The sequence below is a fragment of the Schistocerca nitens genome, chromosome 2, assembly GCF_023898315.1.
Source record: "Schistocerca nitens isolate TAMUIC-IGC-003100 chromosome 2, iqSchNite1.1, whole genome shotgun sequence".
NCBI classification, from domain to species: Eukaryota; Metazoa; Arthropoda; class Insecta; order Orthoptera; family Acrididae; genus Schistocerca; species Schistocerca nitens.
The window spans coordinates 471075864-471100089 of NC_064615.1; the positions used below are offsets into that span (position 1 = coordinate 471075864).

At 39.6% G+C, this 24226-nt stretch overlaps 1 protein-coding gene across 1 annotated transcript in view; it reads right to left on the minus strand.

Moving 5' to 3' along the window:
* LOC126236387 (probable aconitate hydratase, mitochondrial) overlaps positions 1-17371 on the minus strand; it is a 131961-nt gene extending 114590 nt beyond the window's left edge. The window contains exon 1 of the mRNA XM_049945673.1: positions 17269-17371. Within this exon, the coding sequence (XP_049801630.1) occupies positions 17269-17301 (33 nt within the window). The 5' untranslated portion in view covers positions 17302-17371. The remainder of the gene's footprint in view (positions 1-17268) is intronic.
* Positions 17372-24226: the final 6855 nt, after the last annotated feature.

The window sequence follows — 24226 nt, forward strand, 5'->3', positions numbered from 1 at the left end:
TTCGACTGATATGCCCTAAGACATCAATTCCAACACAGAAAACAGACATGTCGCTTCCAGCAATCGTCGTAGCTGTATCCGTTTCCGACTCAAATCTGGTCTCTGCGCAGATGGTATACAATTCTTGACATGCTGATCCACAACTGCTTTCCTACCCCTCCACCAATACCTCTCCGCCACTCTCCTGTTTGTTGCTCTACTCCTACCATGACCAGATAATACATGATCATGAGCTTCTTTCAAAACCTCATCTCTCAGCTTCACTGGCACTACTACCCTTGGCCCTATCTTCTTTTCCCTGCACAGAAGGCCGTCATACATTGTGGCTGTGTCCACTACAATTTACAATCTTTGTCCACGTCCTGTAATTCTTGCCATACTGCTAGGTCATAATCTACAACTTCTACTTTTGCCACCTTTCTACTCAGTGCATCCACATTACCGTGCTTCTTCCCAGGCTTGTGCACCACCTCGCAGTCTAATTCACTAAGCCTCACAGCCCACCTAGCGAGTCTAGTGGACGGATCCTTCAACCCCAACAACCACTTCAACGCAGCATGATCTGTCACTATCCAATATCTTCTCCCATATAAATAACATTTAAAATATGTGATTCGATACATTATGCTAAGCATCTCCACCTCTGTTGTTGAATAATTACTCTCTGCTGCATTCAACTGCCTAGACACATGGGCTACAGGATGTTCTTTCCCATCAATTTCCTGATTAAGAACACACCCTAATGCTTGATTCGATGCATCGCATGCTAGAATAAATTCCTTTTCAAAATCTGGAAACACAAGAACTGGACTTGATGTTAACACTTCTTTCAGTTTGTCAAATGCTTTCTGACACTGTTCTGTCCACTCATATTTCACACCCTTCCATAACAATCACAACAATGGCTGTGCTAAATCTGCAAAACCCTTCATGAACTTTCGATAGAAATTGCAAATTCTGATGAATGATTGCACTTCCTTAACTGTTTTCAGCTCCCGAAAATCCCTTACAGCCTGTACCAACCTCTGATCTGTTTGCACTCCATCCTTACTGATGATAAGACCCAAATATTTCACTTCTTCCAATGCAAAATGACCCTTCTCCAGGCTCAAAGTCAAACGAGCTGCTATTAACCTCATAAATACTTCCCTTAACTGCTGTCTACGTTGCTCCATACTACTTGCAAACACTACAATGTCATCCAAATAGGCAAGACACTGCCGTGGTTTCAAACCCCTCAACACACTGTCTAGCAACCTCTGAAATGTTGCCAGAGCATTTTTCACACCAAATGGCATTATGATGTACTGGTAATGGCCTCCAGGAGTAGAGAAAGAAGTTTTTGGATGATCCTCTGGAGCCACCTCAACTGATGATAACCACTTGTCAAATCAATCATAGAAAAGTACTGGCACTGTCCTAAGCGATCCAAAGTCTCTGATATGTTTGGAATGGGGTATGCGTCTGTTACTGTCTTATTATTGAGGTATCTGTAGTCACAACAGAACCTGTATTTCTTAGTTCCATACACAGATTTTTTTTTTAAGGCACAACGACAATGCCCAATCCCCATCAACTATTACTATGCTCTATAATACCATCTGCAAGCTGCTGATCAATGAAATCCTCCACAATTGGCTGCAAATACCTCAGTATTCTGTATGGTTTACGGTAAACAGATGATTCATTCCCTGTTGGTATTCTATGTTGAACTAATGGAGTTGCCGGTAACGGCCCTCGCGGAAAAAAACAAATCAAATTCCCAAAACAATTTTTCTGTATGCTCTTTTTCCTCCTCCTTTCAAATAATTAACTTAGTTATGCAATGCAGTTCTATCGGCAGTTAGTGGTTGATTGCTACGCCTACCTCTCGAACACCAGTCTTCGCCATCTGGTACATCCAAACTCACTACTGAAACTCCTTTCCACAAATTCGCGTCTACAGCGCCTAATTTATCCACATTCACGGGGACTACCCACCCATCGTTTCCCTCTTTACGTTTCACAAAACAACCTAATGGATCCAGAACTTCATTATCCTACAATGGTTCAATAACACATACCGTACCCACAGGTAGATTTGACACCACACTTACCCAAAGAGACATCCCAGTGCCACCAGACACACACTCATGCGAATTACGCCTTACTGCTCATGTAAACGGGTCAATTGGTTTGTTCATTGCGTTGAACGCCTCTCACGACAGCTCTGCATCAACAACAGTTTCCCCTAGCTGAAATAACATACCACCAAGTTCCACAGTTCGTTGTCCAAGGACAATTTTGGCATGATGTTGATGCAAGAAATCTACTCCTAGGGTCATGGCATAGCCCTTGCTTACCCATGGTACTACCTCCAAGCTAGCATCAAATCGGACTTTCCCTATGCGAAAGTCAACTGTCACTGACCCCAAAGGTGTGACCTTATCCCCCACCCCACGCAACCTATAACATGGTGGGTCTAACTTCCTTTGTCCCATTGAATCTTAGTAGCCACTGACACTTGCACCCCTGTGTCCAACAAAATCTTAAAACTTAAGTTCCTATGGATCCTACAACTGAACATTCCACCTCTACATACGTATTTGTAGCATTGAAATTAAACGGGAGCTCGCCCAGGTGAGTCTTGGGCCCCCTCTGCCATTTAAAAATTGTCCATCCCTACTAAATCCACTTCTCCATCCTCCACGCTGCTGATTTCCACACCTTCCTCTATTTCTCGGTGACTGGGTACATTGCCTCTGCACATGTCCCATATGACCACACTCATAACATACCCACTGTAAACACTGTTTGTCTATCACATATCCCCACTGCCACGTCTATTTCCTCACATTGGATTGCCAGCCGAATGGCTGAATACAAATCTTTCAGTCTCTCTTCACGCACATTCAGTGCCGTATGCGCCGGTAACCTCCTCAAAAATACATCAAGTGCCCTTTGCTCGGTCTCCTGCAACAGAACACCATTCGCTTCATCACTCTGACCCAACTCTTACGTATACTCATTAATTTCTCTTACTCTGTCATCAAATTCCTCTAGCATCTCTGTCCGTCTCTTCGCCATTGTACTCAACCTTTCCCTAAAGTACCGAGTGCTATTCTGTTTCTTGTACCTCTGTAAAAGCACCTCTTTCAATTGCTTAAACTGCCCAGCCTTCCTTAAGGCCTGAGGACACCACTTATGTCTTCGCTTCACCCGTTAATCTAATCTTGGCTACATGTAACAACTGTTCATCAGACCAACCTTTCATCACAGCTGAAGTTTCCAAGTCTTCCACAAATGAACATGCATCCTCAGATGCCTTGCCAGAAAACGGAATAATCAAACTCGCGGCAGCTGGATCACCCTAGGCAACAACGACGGGTCCGATGCGGTTTCCCGCTCACTCCAAGATGTTAATTCACTTCTCAACTGCGAATTGTCCGCTGTTAATTGTGCTACCTTTCCCAACAAAATCCACACCGCTTCTGTTTCCAACACACCTTGCACCCCTGACTGCCATTGTGTTGCTTTCATTCCCAGTTAGTCCCATTTCAACCTCCCATAGAAACAAAACATTTAACTATAAAAATAAACTGACTTCCTACAGCTCAGTATCTCATCTTATGTTTAGGAGGAGATAAATAAAACATCATACTCAACCAAATACAAAAGTAATTAAATGCCATGAATGAAGAAAAACCTTACTGCCCCAAACACACTAATACTTACTCTGACAACACAAAGAAAGAAAGCGTCCAATACTCAAAAAAGAAAAATTGGTCAACACACCACATTTTGTGACTTTAATGCAGGCAGTGGGCTCTAACATCGTACTGTACAGATGATGCCCGCTATTCTGACACCAAATATAGCTGTCACGGCCAAATGTATATGTTGGCGTGCAGGGCAGGAATGGTGGACATGGATGGTAACTGTGAGGATGCGCCGTATAAATACTCGGCCACGATCTTCAAATGGTTTATTATTCCAAGCTACAGTGCCGTGTTCCTCTGTCTGCGTCACAGGGTCCACCGATTCCGAGGACGTCACTTCAATGTCTCCAAAACAGCTTGGCGCGGAAGGGCTACTTCTGCAACCCATGCAACATACTGTGGCATGCCGGCCATGTCCAGCAGCGGTGTTTTGGTGATGTCAGGATGTGCCGGCAGCCGACTCTGAGGACTTCACCCCCGTTGCCTCAGCTCTGCTCACTGGGGAGCCGCAGGGCAGCCCGCTGCCTGCTTCTTCACTGTCATGGTTAAGATCGCAGCGACAGCAAGTGCCTGCGATCCGACAGCCAAATCTGTGGCCCTCGCCTTGGGATGCCTCCGGCATGTGTTGGGAGCCAACAAGACTGCCCGCAGTAGCGAGCTGTCAAGTGGCCCGCTGCTGGTTGGCTACGGACACCGCGTTGGCCTCAGACAGTTGAACCAGTGACCCGCCATGGACTGGAACGCTGGCACCCCATCTGCTGTTGCGTGTAGCCATTGGTGTGACACGCCCCACCATCCAGGAGAGCTGCTACACTTGAATCCTCTTTGTTAGAAAACCGGCACCTATTTATACGTGGCATGCCCCTCTGTTTTGCTAACGCACCGTTCTGAGTCTTGTACTCGTAACACCTAGATAGGCCAGTGGGCCCCTTTTGCTTGTAACTTGTGCCATGTAAACTGATGCATTTTCAGTGGTTCTACGGCCCTGTGGCCTCCATTCTACTTCGAAACTGCTGGTAAGCATAACTTACCGTTAACAGGCCTGCACCTGGCTGTAACTTGTGCGCTCAGAAGCATTGCACCGAATCTAACTTTTTCCTGTCTTAAACAGTGGTGCTACTACACAATCAACTCCAAGTTCCATGATGTGAAGAAACAACCATAGTAACATCAATATCTGACGATGGGTACGACGCAACACCAACTTCAAACAGGAGAGGAAACTGTACACATTCATTTTATAATTTGTTGTTTGTGTAGTGTTCATCTCTTGCCCGATTAGTTATTTAATTATAATGATGAACCCCCTTAAACTTACTCCAGTGAAAAATAACTGCCAACAGTTAACATAACAAACAAGAATAAGAGAATTTGTACATTTTTGTTATTTGTCGTGGTATGTGATTAAGAAATGGTGAGATATAAGAGATCTGAACTGTCTAGAATAGTTATTTAACGGCCCATGAAATACTGAATAGTCAGCTCTCAAACATTTCGCTAAAACAGGCTGTGAAGCCCTTGGAACACATTGTTGAAGAAAATAAACAATGTAGATATTTGTTTTAATGTATCTTTATAAAATATACAAGTCACAGTTTTCAAACCACGTTTAAACACTGACGATATAAGCAACACGCCTCATTCATGTAAAAGTTAACCACAAATACTTTCAGCGGCAGATATGAAATCCATAGTTACAATACCTACACTGAAGACACAAAGACTACTGCTTAATTAAATTGAAAAACAAGTCCCTAAAAATGTTTAACTGTACAAGAGCATTTAATGATAATCAGCTGAATTTTTTATAATTTACCAATGATTTAAGACAGCAATCACACTTTCTTTTCTTCTTTCTCAGGTGGTTACCTTGAGATGTGCTACACTCTGTTACCATACTATCAATTTTATAATTATATCACTGTAGATTACAGTATAATCATGAGAAAGTCAGGCCCATCATGGATGCTGTACGATTAGCTTTAAGAAGGGTAATTAACTATAAATACAGGGGTTCGACAAAAATATGGAAATATCATAAGAAATGTATGCCTGAACATATATAAATACAGATGCTAACCAAGCCTCCAGGTCGCGCTGTTGTATTTGACCATGAATGGCACCTGTGCAATGTCCCCAATACATTGCAAGTGCCAATACTTGTCACAAGAGTGTCCTGTAAAGTTGTGAGTGCAGTACACCAGAGCTTCATGAAGTCGAACATGGGCTCATATGACGGGTGTGTCTAACCAAAGTAGTATACGTGTTTCATGGTTTAAGAGGCAGTTATCCCACTTTTAGGGGAAGTAAAAAACAGCAACTGCTAAGTCGCAACACAGATGAAAGTGTGTGTTGAGTGAACATAGCACACAGTCATTGAAGATGATCGATATGAAAATACGATGACAACAGCTGCAAATCTCACTGAATAACTGAGGGTCATTGGAACTGCCCGATTCGACCTGCCTGCTTTCCCCGTAACATAATGGTATTGTGGTGTGTGATGTCACTATAGCACAGTGCTTCCGAGTTTGTGTTTGTAGATGTTGCATTTATGTATTTGATGCTGCCCTCTGGTGTTGGATGTTGACGTGTTGAGTGTAACGTCTGGTTTTGAGTTCATGTGAGTATCTTGTGATAATGTGGGTTTATTTGAGTCTAGGTAATCAGTGCTGTAATGTTGATTTGGAAGTGCTTTCTTTATTTTCAGTGAGTTATGCTTTTTCCTTTTGTTTATATGTTTGACGTTTTTGTTAGATCTGACTACCTTGGTGTGTGTGTGTGTGGGGGGGGGGGGGGTTCTGGGTTTTTGAGTAGTTCCAAGTTTTGTTTTCGTATCAGCGGTTTGCCAGTAGGTATCATGACCCATGTTTAAGCTATATAGGTCAATGGAAATTTCCAATTCCACTTTTCATAGTTGGTCTTTGATTCCACTTTTTGGAATTGCAAATAATGACTTTTCTGGTATCATGAGCTTCGTTTGAGCTATACGAGTCAAGCTAAGTGTTCAGTTGCTGTTGGTTTTGTGCCTGTAGCATTTAATATGTATGTTAAGATTTTCTTTGTATATAATATTTGTTTTGGGATGGTGCAGTGTTTTGTATTGTTATATATTTAGCTTGTCAGAACCCTAAGCCCACAAATTCTCACGGTTGTCCTGTTAGTTAATTTTATTGTTGAGGTAACACACTTGTGGCATTTTTTCCTTTGTTGGCACGAGTGTGCAGCAATGACATCACCACCATATAGTATACACTGAAAGTACACATTTCCACCATATTGATGATGTCATGCGTCAAAAGGGTCAAAACAGGTGGGTGGAACTGGATGCTTATCTAATGCCAGAACTGGAAGTTGCACTTGTGAACCCTGTTGGCACCAAACCAACATAGGGAGCTCCATAAGCAGGAAATTACAGAATGAGCTGAAATTGAAAGACTACTCATCAGTTATGCAAATGCCCGTACTGGGAAAAGGTGAAAATGAAGCCATAAAACCTGGAATATGGATCAAGTGAAGAAAGTCATTTGGTCAGATGAACTGTTTCACACTGTTTCCAACTTCTAGCTGAGATTATGTCCCAGGAGTGAAACATCTCAGTGGTATGGTGATTTAAGTAGTCATACCATGGCATTCAATGGGCTCCACAATTACTCTCCAGTTTTGAATTAGTGTCAAGGTTTATGTGACAGTTTTAGCTAATCAGGTCCATTTCGTGCTACAATGTTGGTTACCGCAACTGTTGAGCTATGTTCCAAGATGACAGACAGGGACCCTGGCCAAACAGTTCACATTGTCCAAACAGCCACATCTCTCCTGGCCACTGCAGTCGCCAGAATTCCTTATTATTGAGTCTTTGTGGTCTCCTTTACAGAGAAGGCTGCTATCCACCTCCACCATCATCATCAGAACTTGTCACTACTTCTCAGGAAGAATAGTTTGATTTGATTTCTTTATTAATCCGTGAAACTATTTACATTGTATGGATTTCGTCATTGAATAATAGACAATTTAACAGTTTAAATTTGTTTCTTACACAATAGTTGACAGTGAAATTTTCTTATAATCTAATTTACATTTTTCAGTCTTATATAATCATTATTTCTCCATATAGTTTAACACAGAACTTTCAGATTTTAAGTAACCTTTTTTAATTCAAGTACTCCATTACTGTATAGTAACTTTTATTTTGTAATTTTTTTTTTAGTTTTTCTTTGAAGGAGGAGATTGTCTCTATGTCTTATGTTTTGCGGTAATTTATTATATAATTTGATGGCATTGTACAGTAGACTCTGTTGCGTTTTAACTTTATTTTTTCTATCCAGATACAAATTATTGCAGTTCCTAGTTTCGTAACCATGTACAGAACCATTGTTAACATAGTGTCCAATATATTTTTTTTTTTTTTTTAAATGTACATAACATTCTGAAAAATATATTCACATGGGACAGTTAAGATTTCCACCATTTTAAAAAGTTCAAGGCAGTGAGCCATGCTGCTACTCTTTGTCATTATACGTACTGCTCTTTTCTGCAATTTGAATATAGCTTCGATATTTTTCCTGTTCACTCCTCAGAACATTATCCCATAACTAACAACAGAATGGATATACGCAAAGTATACTGATCTAATACATGAAATATGGCATGCTGAGGTAAGATTCCCTTGGAAACAACAAAGGACCCATTCTTATCCAGTCTGAGATGACTGGAAGCTGTTTCGAATGCCAACGAGTTCCATCCACAATATTAGGCATAGTAATGTGTCGAGTTTCGAGTGTTTCCATATTTTTGACCAACCCTTGTATAATTCAATTACTGAAAAATATGCTAGATAGTACAGTATGGGTACAGCAATCACTCTTACATTTATTTATTTATTTGGTAACACTATTATACACTTTCTGCCACTGTAGCACACCAAATCATACTACTAAAACCATCAAATTTTGCATTTTATCATTTAAACTAAAGACTGAAACCACAAATTACAGCATGTAAGCTTGAAAAGCACTGAAATCAAGACAGTGACTGCTTGATTTGCTTCTGTCAGCTAAACACAACTAGCACAAGATACATGATCCAGTCAGCCAACCTCAACCTATTCAGAAATAAAGAGCTACATATTTAACAAGCAACTAAGTAAACATTGCTGCTTCTCTTTTGACACACAAATTTAAGCTGTGCTCTTGTGTACCATCATACTATCTCCATAAGAAAAACCAAGTACTTGTGAAGGCACAGCTTATTCAATACTATATGTTTATTAATCTGTGTGTGCATGACAAAAAAAGTCATATTGCAATCAGCCGACTATATCACATGTCCCGTGCTTTCTGTGATTAACTGATAGATGCAAATCAAGCAGCCGCTACCTTTATTTCAGTGTGTTTCAAGCTGACATGCTGAAACTGGTGATTTTTGTATTATTATTTGCGTATTACAAAAATTTGCTGTTTAAATTATACAGCACATCAAAGATCTTTCCAACATTATTTTTAGTACAGTTAGTTGTGCTACAGTAGCACAATATGCAGTAACATTATAAAGGATGATTTTCCCCCTGTGTACAAACTCTTGGGATTGATTGACAAGAGCATACAGGACGAAAAAGGTTTAATGAACTTGTCTGGAAATGCATGGTTTCCAGGCTAGAGACCATTTACTCTATCATACTTTGTTGCAGTGACTGCAGTCTAATGTGTGCTGTAACATGCAGCCACAGTTACAGTATGCACGGTATCCTCCAAGAGAGTGGTACTGTTCCTCACACATCATGTCCTAGTGCCCTTTCCTGCCATAGTAATCGATAGTATGTCCAATTCACTTCTCTTGCTGACTCATCTTGTAATGGATTTGATACTGCGTTGTATACAATGGTTCTGTATTGAAATCGAAAGCATGTCAACAAGGTGTTTACTTACGAAAAGGCAAATGGCAAAGGACAGCCGGCAGCAAGGTAATGTCAGGAGACCTATACCCGCCGACAACAAACACAGCATTCAATGTTTGCAACAGTATTTTGCCATTTGTCTCCAACAGGGTAATTTCAGGATACAGGAAATCATTAAGGATGTACCCAAAATGTTCAGACACCTGACCTGGAGAAAAATTTGATTAGCACAGTTGAAGGCGACCACTGTGTCAGTGCCATGCAGTTTGCCCTCCACTGCAGGACACACCTGACGACTGTATGGAACATTCTCCATGATAATTGTTACTACACTTATCACTTACACTGCGTGCAGGGCTTACTATCGACAGACTTTCCACATGGGGAGCAGTTCTGTCAGGGTCATTCCATGTCAATTCAACACACCTCTCAACCTGACCCTCTCAGATTTCTTTCAGATTTGGTGCATTCAATGACCCATATAAGAGATGAAAAAAATACCAATTTGCAGATGTACATTACAACTGTGAAGAAAGTTACAGGTGTGGAAAGTTTGGAATTTGTGCTCAATTTACATGCATATGTTACAACATAAATGACTAATTCTGGTTCTAATTTAGTTACAGCAACGAAAATGGTACCATTGGAAAGTTCACGAACAGACCTTTACATTGATATGCCACACAGCAGGTTTCTGAGAATTTTCATACTAAAGGTCATTGACCATGACCTTTGACCTTTAATATCTCAAAACACCCCATCTTCAATTTTTTTTAAATATATTTAATTGCTCCAGTATGTTACTATAAATATGATAAATATCAAGTTAAGTGCACCATCCAACATGCAGTAAGCAGCTATGTATCCGGTTTTTTCTGTAACACCAGCCAATAGCAGTTACTTTTATTCAGACCTGTTCTTTAATATTTCTAGCTGTGCACAGCCAATTAGCGACACCTTTATTTCAACCAATCAACATTACCCTGTTTTAGTGAACAGCCAATCAGAGAGACTTATTTCAACTAGTCACCATTAGTCCACTGATCTCTATATATTATGCAATTTTTGTTTCATATGTTTTATGGCTGTGGCTTGTTTAACAAAGTGCAGTTTAAATGTGTTGTAAAGTAATACTTAGTAAAAAATGGATTTCAAGTCAAAATTGTATTGTTGCAATCCGTTTAGGGAAGAAGGTCACGCAAGAGTGCACAAGAATTTAAGGAATGTTCAGGAGTGGATGATAAATATTCTGATGTATTGTTAGATGGAAAAATTTGCAGTAAATATAGAAAAAAATCTCACAAAACCCAACAATCACTGCAGATGTTGCCTCAGTTGTGCCTGGTACTTCCAGAGAAGATTTAAGTGAAGATAAGTAGCATCAGATCTGGCACTCGAGGCTTTAAATAGTAGCCTTCAGTATTTAGGCTGAATCTTCTGTGAAGAAAAAGACTCTTCTGAGTGAGAAAAAGTACCCAAAGCAAAAACTGAAAAAAATAGCCTCTTATGTTGGAGCATACTTATGTGGCACAACCGGAAAAAGAAGAGAGTGAAAATGGAGAAAGTGAAATTATCATCCAGCTGAAAGATAAGTTTCAAAATTCAGACCGTATGTGCGACAAAACACAAATTCTAATTGTACTTCCAAAGAGATTGAGTATCAAAGAATTTTCTGCCTCAGATTACACGGTACGGAGAGCAAAACAGTTAGTAGCGGAACATGGTATATTAGTGATACCAAATCCTAAGCCAAATAAGACATTATGTGAGAAAACTGTTCAGTGTGGGTGATTTTTAATGTGATCATGACGTGAGCCATATGATGCCAGGAAGAAAAGATTGTTGTCTGTGAAAGAAATGGAATTACAGAACATAAAAAAAGCAGCTAGTATTGCACAACCTTAAGGAACTGTATGCATATTTCAAAGATAAATACCTAACTAACTACTAACTCCGTCTACAGGCCGCAAGCGACCCATCGGGACCATCCGACCGCCGTATCATCCTCAGGTGAGGATGCGGATAGGAGGGGCATGGGGTCAGCACACCGCTCTCCCGGTCGTTATGACGGTTTTCTTTGACCGGAGCCGCTACTATTCGGTCGAGTAGCTCCTCAATTGGCATCACGAGGCTGAGTGCACCCCGAAAAATGGCAACAGCACGTGGCGGCGGGATGGTGACCCATCCAAGCGCCGGCCACGCCCGACAGCGCTTAACTTCGGTGATCTCACGGGAACCGGTGTAGCCACTGTGGCAAGGCCGTTGCCTAAAGATAAATACCTACATATAAATATTGGATTCTCCAAATTTTGTGAGTTGTGGACAAAGCACTGTGTTCTTGCGAATTCCAGTGTAACCCATGCTCTGTGTGTGTGTGTGTGTGTGTGTGTCTTGTACCAGACTTTCAAGTTAATGATTGAAGGTTGTAAATTTAAAGCACTAACAAAGAGTGAAAAATACACATTACCATCATACAAGCACTGTGTAGCATTTGGTACATGTAATCCTGCACTACCAGCATGTTTCTTAGGTTCATGTCCCTATTGTCCAGGTGTGACAAGACAAACTGATTATCTGTATGGTCTGTTTGGTAAGAACTGCATTGATGAAATTGCATATAAGTGTTGATTAACTACAGGCACGGTAGTTCTAGAGGCTATAACAAAGTCAACAGATGATTTCATTGAGGTATTTGCATCGGGGTTACAACACCTCCTACTGAACTCATTTATCTCCCAGCAGCAGTCACATTCCTGTAAAATCACTAAAGAAGGTCTCAAAGTAAATGAGTTTTGTGTTCTCTGTGACTTTGTAGAAAATTTCTCCTTCACCATTCAGGATGAGGTAGAAGGATTCCGCTGGAATAATTCACATGCTACAATCCATGCATTTGTTGCTTACTACAGAGACTCAAGCACTAATTACATACGACATGTATTGTAAGTGGAAATATCTGACTGCCATCAGCATGATACAGTGCATGTTTATTCTTTCCACACAAATTTCATGAATCTCTTAAAATGTCAGTTTTGAAATTCAAAGCACATTTATTACTTTTTGGATGGATGTACTGCCCAATACAAAAACAGAACTTTATGAATCTGTCCTACCATCAAGAAAATTTTTATGTTACAACAGAATGGCATTTCTTCGCTACAGCGCATGGTAAAGGACCTTGTAATGGGGTAGCAGGAACTGTAAAGAGATTAGCAAGACTTGCCAGCCATAAGCAACCTTATGAATATCATATTTTGACATCACGACAGTTGTTTGAGTGGTGCAAGGAAAATATTCCTTCATGTGTCTTCCATAACACATCGGTTTCCCACCATGATGAAGATACGATCAAGCTGAAACAACATTTCAAAAATACAAGGCCAATTCCAGGTACTCATAAACTTCATTGTGTAATACCTGTTAACAAAGGTTTAGTAAAGACAAAGACATGTTCTGCTTGTTTAGTGAGTATAAAACAGTCAGTGATTGCTACGGTCAATGAAATGCTGTTAACAAATATACATGGATTTGTTGCCTGTATGTATGACAGTCATTGGTGGGTTGCAAGTGTCTTACAAACATGTGAAAAAACAGATGAAGTAAAGGTCAACCTCTTGCATCCACATGGATCATCTCCGTCATTTGTGTTTCCTGCAAAACCAGGCACTGGTGTCATCTGAAAATGTGACATTATCACAACAGTGGATCGAATGACACCAACTGGAAGCACATACATTCTCCCTGCATCAGATCTGGTGAACATTAACAATTTAGTTGGAGAATAGTGAGGAGAGATCTAATAACTTTTCATTGCCTTTTCATTACAACTGTAATGTAAATAATTCATAATACCACTATAATAATGTAAACCATATTTCTGTACAATATTACTTATGGATTGTACTTTATCATAATTTGTGCTTCATATATGTGTGTTACCTTCTTCATTTCGGTAGTGTTTTGATGCTGACAAAGTTTTTTTGTGCATGATGCCTTTGGTGTGCAATCTTAATATACCATATTCATAGCAACATACTGGAGCAATTAAATACATTTTTTTTCAAAAATATTCAAGATGGTGTGTGTATATATATATGACCTTCAGCATGAAAATTCTCAGAAACTTGCCATGTGGCATATCAATGTAAAGGTCTATTCGTTAGCTCTCCAATGGTACCATTTTCATTGCTGTAACTGAATTAGAACCAGAATTACAGTCACTTATGTTGTGACAGATGCATGTAAATTTCGCACAAATTCCATACTTTACAGACCTATAACTTTCTTCACAGTTGTAACACACACCTGTAAATTGTAATTTTTCCATCTCTTACCTGGGTCATTGAATGCACCAAATTCGAAAGAAATCTGAGATGGTCTGGTTGAAAATGTTACTTTACTGTGTTGTATTGACATGGAATGACCCACCACTTATTTCTTCACCAGGAAACCGCGATTCCAGGATTTGTGTCATCTATGCTATTCACAGATGAGGCCATGTTTACACAGAGTGGTATCTTCAACTTCCATAACAGTCATCTGTTTGATAGAATGCAGAACCCCCATGGTATGGTGACAGCGAATCATCAGCATCAGTGCAGCCGGGATAACTGGTGACCATATTTTGGGACCCGTCTTACTTTCACGTCACCGAACAGGCTGGAACTATCGACATTTCTTGTGGGTGACTTTGCCTGCCTGCTGGAAGAACTGTCATTGTTGATTCAAAGGGTTATGTGGCTGCCACATAATGGTGCTCTAGCCCACTTTGCCATTAATGTTCAGACAAATCTCAATTGTGCCTTCCCTCATCAATAGATTGGACAAGGAGGTCCAGCTACATGGCCTGCTCACTCACCAGATCTCAACCCGTGTGATTTTTGGTTATGGAGGCCACCTCAGAAGTATTCCAAATGTGGACACACTGAAGCAGCGCTTTCATGCTGCCTTTGACACTGTTCGGATGCGGTCTGGTCAATGTGAACATGTGAGACAGAAAATGCTATGGCATGCGTTGAGGTACCCGGAAACCATTTTCAACACATACTATAACAGTGGCTGCATGGTACAGCATGTATTAAGACTGCAATCTCCGTAACAATGTATGACTGAATAAACGGTCTCTAGCATGGAAACAATGCATTTCCGGATATAATTTCATTAAACCTTTTTTGTTCCATATCCTCTCACCAATCAATCCGTTGAGTTTGTATACAGCAGAAAAAGAAATCACCCTGTATAAAAAGTTTACAAAAATGGTATACAAGTCCAATATTCACACAAACGTGTTTATGATAGAACATGTGGTTGGCTGTAGTCTTGCTGAACGAATTATCCCAGTACTTGCATGAAATTAAGTTGGAAAACCTAAATCAGGAGGTTAAGACAGAGGAAACTCCACCCTCACAAACACAAAGTAAGTTTCTGAACTGCACCAGCTCATATGGTTGATCCCTACTGAAGGCCCTACAATGTTCTTTTGATCATACACGATTTCCACCAAACAAATAAAAACATAGCTTTGCACTGCACACACTATGAGACCCGCTGGTGACTCCAGGACCACAAATATGTAGGTCTTCATGTCCTCCCTTCAGTATGCCTGGAAAACTGAATCAACCCACTGCTGACTAGTGACAGGTTCAACTCCACCATACACCTTAGCACATTTTCTTGTAATTTTGTATTGTAATGTGACAAGGTGGTGGTCTCTCATCACTAATCCCTACTGTACTCAAAGTCCTAATTTTTAATTGTGAAGTAGGCATTATTTATGGAGTAGTTCCAGCTGCCTTTTTAAACAGATGTATTTTAGTAAACTTCTTGGGCAATATATCATAATTTTATACCCAAATAGAAAATACTATTTTGAGTTTGCTCAATTTTCCTTGGTAAAACCAAGTCCTAATTGACTCTTCTTCCATTATTATTTATACAACCATCAGTGAACACTAATGTTTTCCCCAATATGAACAACAGATTGACATACATACCCACTTGATCCAATAAGGAAACGCATTTTTTTCAATTATTTACAATGAGCCCAACCACCAGTTTCTGTTACTATTCTTACGGGCTTTACCTGCAATTATAAAACAGTATCCGTACTGATTGTATGTAGGAATAGGTCACCATAAGGTAATGGCTCTTACAACCTGTTACTAGAAACCTATGAGCATTACATGCTGCAAACATTAAGGATGTCAGTATCTTTGTGTGTTCATTCAATCTTAACTAATGTTGTCCATCCCTAAAAACTGCCCCCCCCCCCTACAAGCTAGACCTACTGTCTATACTTTTGCCCCCTCTTTGTGCTGAAGTGCTTACTATTTATTGGTTTGGTTTGTGGGATTAAAGGGACCAGACTGCTACGGTCATCTGTCCGCTTACTATTTATCTTGTTTATGTTCAAAGTTATTTTTCTTACACAGTGCCCACTGTAAACATAGCATAGGGTTTCCATTTGCCTCCCCCCATTAGGGTTCTGGCAGTGATTATGAGGCTGCTGTCATCAGCAAAAAGAAATTTTTCTTTGTGTCTTATACCGTCTGGAAAGTCACTGACATAATAAGACTAGAACTGGGTGCAATACACTACCCTATGGCACACCTACATTTATGTGTTTGACAACCTTTTCCCAGAAAATACATCATCTGCTAACATGTGAACAATCTCTACCTCTTGCTGGATATTTTTCTGCTAAGACTGATATTCGTCTTCCACCTAATGCTTGTTCTTTGTTTACTAGTGTTTTATGATCCACACTGTCAAAAGTGTGGCACAAGGCTTCAAGTACCACTTTTGTGAACTCTGTAACGACTGATATTTTACTTTCCCACTTCAGTCCCCAATTAAAGTTTGTTAAAACCGTTGTAGTTATTCAAGCAACTCATTAGTATATATTTAATGACCACTTTAATTATTTGAGAACTGTGATAGTAGTGAACTTTTCGTTAGTAGCGGCCTGCTTTTGGTATCCTGGAAAATTACCTAAGCTGAAGGATGCATTAATTACACAATGATCTTTACCAATCACTGATATATATTCTTCGCGGGATCACACAGCCCCACATGCCAAACAGTAATATAAAAGTAAAGGATACTAAAAGGGAAAAATTTTCATTCAATACAAAAAGTATCCATGATATCTCAGTTTATTTCGTGGACGCTACAACATATTTAGTATACGGAAAAGGTGAATCGTGACACGATTACAGGGCCACCGATTCCGTAACTAGGGCTATGAATTTACTTAAAAATAATATTGCACGAACTGTATCGTCGAAGGCATTTATGATAAGAAAGCCGGCACTCGACTTATCAGAACACACACCAATAGGTTTATCAGTCAACTGGCCATGAACTAAACTTGAGCCCTATCTATTAACCATACGGGTTAAAGTTCAAGTACTATCACTTTTTTTTTTATTTCCACTATCACCCGCTGTCTTGAAAGAATTTATGCTTATAATATTAACAAAGACAACACTACGGGCCGGTAACCGGTAATTACTCGTGACCTCTAGTTGGGAAATTAGGTCGTCTGCTGGTAATTTTCAGTACACACAGTTACCCGTGTAGACGAAGGGGGACTGTGACTTTTACAACTGGTTAGTATAAAACACTTCACATTTTCACAATTAAATCGTAATAACTTCAAAAACAATCAGGTTTCTATACCTGGCTATGAAGAACCCGAACACAATACGCCATAGCAGCAGCAGACGAAGACAGTAATATCTGCGACTGTACCTCGCAATATTGCCCCTCTGCATTAAATACTGGGGTGGGGAACTTGATCTCTGGAACAATCACGATTCGTACGACGATGCTGCGATCAGCGAATATACCGATTTGATTAAACGGAATTTTTATCAAATTAAGAGTACAGGAAAAGAATAAGTAAGAGTTATGTATGCTGTGAGATATAGGATTCCGTTTTGTCGACTCTGTTAGTCGACTAATTAGATAAAATTAATATAAGACGTTGTGTAACTTGCTTTAGATTAGGCATGCAGGGTAATAATGTGCTAATATCTGCCTCTACAGGGAATGAATGTACTTGTCCAATGTTGTGTATTATGTTTTAGATTCATTGTGGGTTGGCAAACAATGTTAAAGCAAGTAACAGAGAATTCTGCTTTATTCTGCATTGTTGGTACTACAGTCCGATGAATCAGCAGGAGAGTGTCGCAGATATACTGAAGGAACTGAATTGGCAGACTCTTCAAAACAGACGGCAATTATCCTAAGAAAGTCTGTTAACGAAGTTTCAAGAACCGGTTTGAAATAATGGCTCTAGGCTACGATCCCCTATGTATCGCTCAAATAGGGATCGTGAGGATAAGATTAGAATAATTAATGCACGCGACAGAGGCATTCAAACAATCATTCTTCCCGCGCCCCCTACGAGAATGGAACGGTGAGAAACCTTAATAACTGGTACAATGGGACGTACCCTCAGCAATGCAACTTGCTATGGTTTGCTGAGTATAGATATAGCTGTACGCTTCACAGTTGACACGTCATGGGTTGTAGCTTGTTCCTCCAGAGCTCTCAGCGTCACGTCCGAAGTGTTCGCTGTTGCCAAACGACAACAACCATTACTTCACTTGCTCTTCTTGGTCAGGTTTTCTTTCTTGATTTGTTTGGATCCTGAATCTTGCGTCTGGCCTTTTTATTTCGTATTTCATCGCAGGTGATAATCACACTAAAAACCACATACACAACGATGCTAACGAAATACACACGTTTCATGCATAGTACTAACCGTAAACTACTGGATACTTCCAAACAAGATGCGATTCAGCGTCATTTATGCAGTTATTGCAGTCACAGGGATCGGGTTATATTAGGTAAGCTTCACAAAACATTGCGTGCAACCGAAGTTTTGAAAGCTATCAATTAAACGTTTCGACTTGAGCACCAGAGTTCTATAAACAAGAGCATTCTGCAGTGTAATGACCTAGTGTAGTAGTTTGTGCATTAAGCTGGTATGTAAAAGGTTAAAGGTTCGAATCTCGCCAAATGGAGCCATTTTTTTATTTAACTAAATCCAAACAAATGATTTTAATGATCATTTTTATTAAATGGTTTAAATGTATTTTTTATTTCTAATACTTTCCCACATAATTTTCCTCATCATATCGACTTTTCTATTTACTCTTATTTTCTTCCTGTCATTCTTTTTTCGTTTAGAATCTACTTGTGTTGCCTACAATCTGCAACCAAGTGCAACCAGCGCTGCTCATTCGTTGGTAACACAGCCCTCCATCTAACCAGTGTCAGGATAGTTTCGGGCAACGAATGACAGCGAGAAATTACAGTTTGCTTTTACCCCTAAAACTGAAATTTTGTTGTGAAAGATGGCTGCAAACAAACATATTACGAAATTTTTCTTTCTTGAGCTTGCTTATAGATGTTAGCCTTAAACGCTGTGAACAAAGCGATCGTGATTTTAGTTCTGCTGCAGATTGTTTTATCGCCGTTTTCACGGATACGTTACATATCACGAGGCTTTGGTTAGGTTAGGACATAGGTTTGAATTCAGGGCTACAAAATCAGTCGTCTGCTACATTTCACTTAAAATCAGCTGCCAACAGAGCATCTCCCATTTCTGTCATACATCGCAGTGGCCACTTCCAACGTTGCTCCACATTACACACTACAGCATTTGTGAAACGACCACCATATTTGTGTGCCACCTACAACTGAGCGGTAGCTGACAGCGGATATGGCAAAACTGTAGTAGCAAGTCAGAGATGTCAACTATCAAGTAATTCTTTTTATTTTATTTTTTATTGGTCTTTCAGATCATACATTTTGTACAACAAAGCACATGATGATATAGGATAAGTCAATTTGAAAGTTATGTTAAGACAGTGCGTGGTGAGAGACGCCAGTAGTGGCACATAGCTCACATAGCAGAATACATGTTGGATATATAGACAAAATATAAAAAAGGTGGTGTGTGATGAGAGGCATAGTGAAAACTTGCTTTAGTTCGAGACAGTCTGTTTAAAAATGCAGACATTGTAAGTGAGACATTTCAGTTTTAATAGTTTATTATTTGTACTGGTTGATGAGTACTTCATCTGAGGATGAAAGATAGAGGCCTTCAGCGTCTAACAGTCTTAGGAAAAGCCAAGTAGAAGGGCAAATGAGTACAGCCATGAAGAAATTAACATTTCAATTGCGTGAACTAGAAGAAGGCTATAAGTTAAAGTGTTTTGAGGAAATAAGTTCTGAAGAAAGATCAAATAATATAAGAAAATTTAAGAATAAAGAAAATTGAAATGAACAATCATTGCATCTGACATTGCTCATTACAATACTTCCAGTCCACACAAGGAGATCAATGAAGAATGAAGATGAAGAACAGCTTTGAGAGTGTAATTTCAATTACAGATGAGAGTGAATCTCGACGACACTGTACATGAAATTACTATGTGCAGAAACACCTTCATGCCAGTACATGGTATAACAAGGCTTCGATTAATGATAGTTCAGAAATTTTAGAAGTTTAGTGACTGTCTTTGTGATGGAAGGGGTGAGCATAAAAAATTATGGAAGAAGTAGGAAAGACAATTTATGATCACAAGGATTCATTTACAGATAGATCAAATCGCTACAGTAATGTCAAGACCAAAACGTTTAATCTCCCATGGGAACTTTTGGTGAAAGAATACATAAGACGTTCTATGAAAAATACACAAATTTTGATATTTCATATGCAATGTATAGAAAAGTATGCGACACCAAATACAACATTGCTGTTGGGTACCCAAGGAGTGATACATGCTCAATCTGTGGTAAGTACACTGCTGAGATGAAACTGCTGAACGCAACATTATCTGAAATTTAGGTGACAGCATGAAGAAACAAGTCTTGAAAGACACTAGCAAGATCATCATTGTTCACAAGGTACACAAACTCAAAGCTGAAACGTTTTATTCCACACAGAGAAATTATTATATAAAAGTCGAAAGTCTAATAAAACAGAAATAATCTGCATTGAATACCAAAACCATTTATGCTTGCCGAACATGAGTACCAATGATGTCTGTTACGAAAGGTAGTTGTCTTTTCATATTCATCATGTTTCAAGTGCAACTTCAGCAGTTTGCACTTACACTGAAGATACAGGAAGGGAAGTGGTCAACGAAGTTGTTTCCTTTTTAAATCACTTTGTGACAGAATTATTGGACAAGAAAGCCAAACATCTTGAAGCTTTCTGCGATTCGTGTTCAGGCCAGAACAAAAATTACACTTTTATAAAGTATTGAAATTATCTTCTGAGAGAACTGAAACGTTCAGGAACAGTGAAAGTAACTTTCTCAACTAGAGGACATTCCTCTTAGAGTCACATAATTATATGAGATTGATTAATGCAAAAACAGAAGCTTAAGTTCCAATGGACTGAGTGCAGAACATGACTGGAGCTTAAAGCAAACCTAAGCCAATTGATGCTATGGTGGTCAATCAACATATGATCCAAAATTGAGAATAGTTTTTGTAGAAGAAATATTTTAGGAAATATCCATTCCTAACAAGGACATCAGAGAGGTAGTCAGAAAAAAACAGCCCTGCCTCGTTCAACATCGAGAAACATCCATTCCTAATAAGGCCTATCAGAGAGGTAGTCAGAAAAAAACAGCCCTGCCTCATTCAACATCGAGAAACTTATAATGGAGCTTGGATTTCATCGCTGGCGAGATCTCCACAGCAACTTCAAGACATTCACCACTACTCCTGTAAATGTTCGTGAAATGTGAATTTCTACATACGCAGGACTTACAATACCTTGTTGGTGATAATGGACCCTCAGTCTGATGAAGATGCAAGCTGTGAACCCACTATATTGGAAAATTCAGGATGTTCTGACGATTATGAACCATCAGAATCTGAAATGTCCGATTCTTCAGGAAATTTTAACAGTTTATAAATACATAATTTTCTTTGGCTGTAACACAGTTCCATGTTGTCCTCTGAAATGCAATACTGGTCGCCCTACACAAGCATTGTCACTAAGTAAACTCTGAAAAATAATAATAAACTTAACGCTCAACCTAAAAAATGTAGTAGCGTAACAGTCTGGAATTAACCTCTAAAAAATAACAAAAAAATTGATGCCTAACCAAGTAGAAGTTGAAAAAACACAACATGAATTTCCGAAACGAAGTAAAAAAGGTAAAAACATGAGAGTAAAAATCCAGAGAGGAAGAAGAAAAGAAATTCTGGCACAGCATACATAAATAAGGAAGGGAAATCGTTTCTAAGAAGAAATTCAGTAACATAAGCTGTAACTGCGCCCCACAAATGTGTGGAGAAGGTATCTGAAGAGCCACACAGAAATTCCTTTGAAATACTTTGGAAATTAGGTTCCTTTTCTTGTCAGAATGCGCGTGTGTGTAGGATGATTAAGCAAATGAGACTAAACGTAGGGCCTTAGAGATGAATCAAGATAGTCAATGTCAACTACCAACCAAATTTGCATTCATGTTGATGGAACTACGAGGGTGAGTCAAATGAAAGCCTTCAATACTTTTTTAAATATTATTTATTGTGCAGAAGTGGTACAAAGCTGTATCACTTTTCAATATAATCTCCCCCAAGCTCAATGCAAGTCCTCCAGCACTTACAAAGTGCATGAATTCCTTTAGAAAAAAATTCTGTTGGTAGTCCGCACAACCACTCATGCACCGCGTGCCGTACCTCTTCATCAGAATGGAACTTATTTCCTCCCATTGCGTCTTTGTGTGGTCCAGACATATGGAAATTACTTGGGGCAAGGCCTGGTGAGTATGGTGGATGAGGAAGACACTCAAAATGCAGGTCTGTGATCGTTGAAACTGTTGTATGGGCAGTGTGGGGCCATGCATTGTCATGTTGCAAAAGGACACTTGCTGACAGTAACCCATGTCGCTTTGATTTGACTGGCGCAGGTGATTTTTTAGGAGATCTGTTTATGATTCACTGGTGACAGCGGTCCCTCTAGGCATGTAATGCTCCAAAATGACGCCTTTTTCTTCCCAAAAGAGAGTCAGTATAACCATCCCTGCTGATGGTTCTGCTCGAAACTTCTTTGGTTTTGGTGATGAGGAATGGCGCCATTCCTTGTTCGCTGTCTTTGTTTCCGGTTGATGGAAGTGAACTCAGGTTTCGTCTGCAGTAACGATTCTTGCAAGGAAGCCATCACCTTCTCGTTCCAAGTGCCAAGGAAGTTCTTCACAAGCATCAACACGTCACTCTCTGATTTCAGGGGTCAGCTGCCGTGGCACCCATCTTGCAGACACTTTGTGAAACTGGAGCACATCATGCACAATGTGGTGTGCTGATCCATGACTAATCTGTAAACATGCTGCAATGTCATGCAGTGTCACTCGGCGGTTTTCCTTCACTATGGCTTCAACTGCTGCAATGTTTCGCGGAGTCATAACTCGTTGCGCCTGACCTGGACGAAGAGCATCTTCCACTGAAGTCACACCATTTGCGGACTTCCTACTCTATTCGTAGGATTGCTGCTGTGAAAAACATGCATCACCGTACTGAACCTTCATTCGTTGATGGATTTCAATAGGTTTCAGACGTTCACTACGCAAAAACCGAATAACAGAACACTGTTCTTCCCTGGTGCAAGTCGCAAGTGGGGCGGCCATCTTTATACTGATACTACGACGGCATGTGTGCATCTGCACTATGCTGCCACCTACAGGCTATTCTGCACGCTGTTTGTAGCATCTTACCAACTTACCGGATAGCGGCGCAAAATTTCGAGTTTTTATTACAAATTTAAGGTTTTCATTTGGCTCATGCTCGTAGTATTAAAGTATGAAAAAAATATTTCCTTTAAACCTTCCAAATTTCAGATGGGTGGCTGACCAACACTATTAAGAAATTGAAAGTAAGAGACTGACCAGGAGCAGATAAGCGAGGAAGTTGGGTACACATGAAAAAATCTCCGATGAAAGAATGATTGTAGTTCAGAATTATATCTCATCATTCCCCTCATATCAGTCTCATTTTACTAAAACTGAAAACCCAGATATAAAGTATTAGCCCATGACCTTAATGAATCTTTCTATACAACTTATACAGAAAGTACCGCAAGGAGGGAAATATTTTACCTGTTGAAGAGCCCATTCATTACAGATGTTTCAATAGTGGCTTCAACTTGCACTTTCACGCACCATGTGAAGATACCTCGTTAAAATATGGAACATACAGAATAAGATGTCCACTTTAGAAGACGAAAATGAAAAAAAGTAACTTGAAAGCATAGTATGAATTTCATTTTCAAAGGGCACAGGCTCCTTGAACAGCAATGACGTTAGATTCATAAAATTCAAAGACTGATAAATTGTTTTATGCCTTTTCTTTTGACCCACAGAAAGTTCTGTCTTCCCCATATTAACCACTTCGACGGCTTATTATAAAAGAGACATGTATTTATACAATCTAGGCTGTCATGAGCTATCAACTAATTTCGGCTTTATGTACACATGGGATGAGATGACTGCTTCAAGTGGTTCACAAGAAATAGCTTCTTGTGTTACAAAACGCATTACTCAACATAAAGACACGTTGGCATTTATAGTGACACTTGAGGAAATTTGAGATTTGAATTGTGTTATGAAAT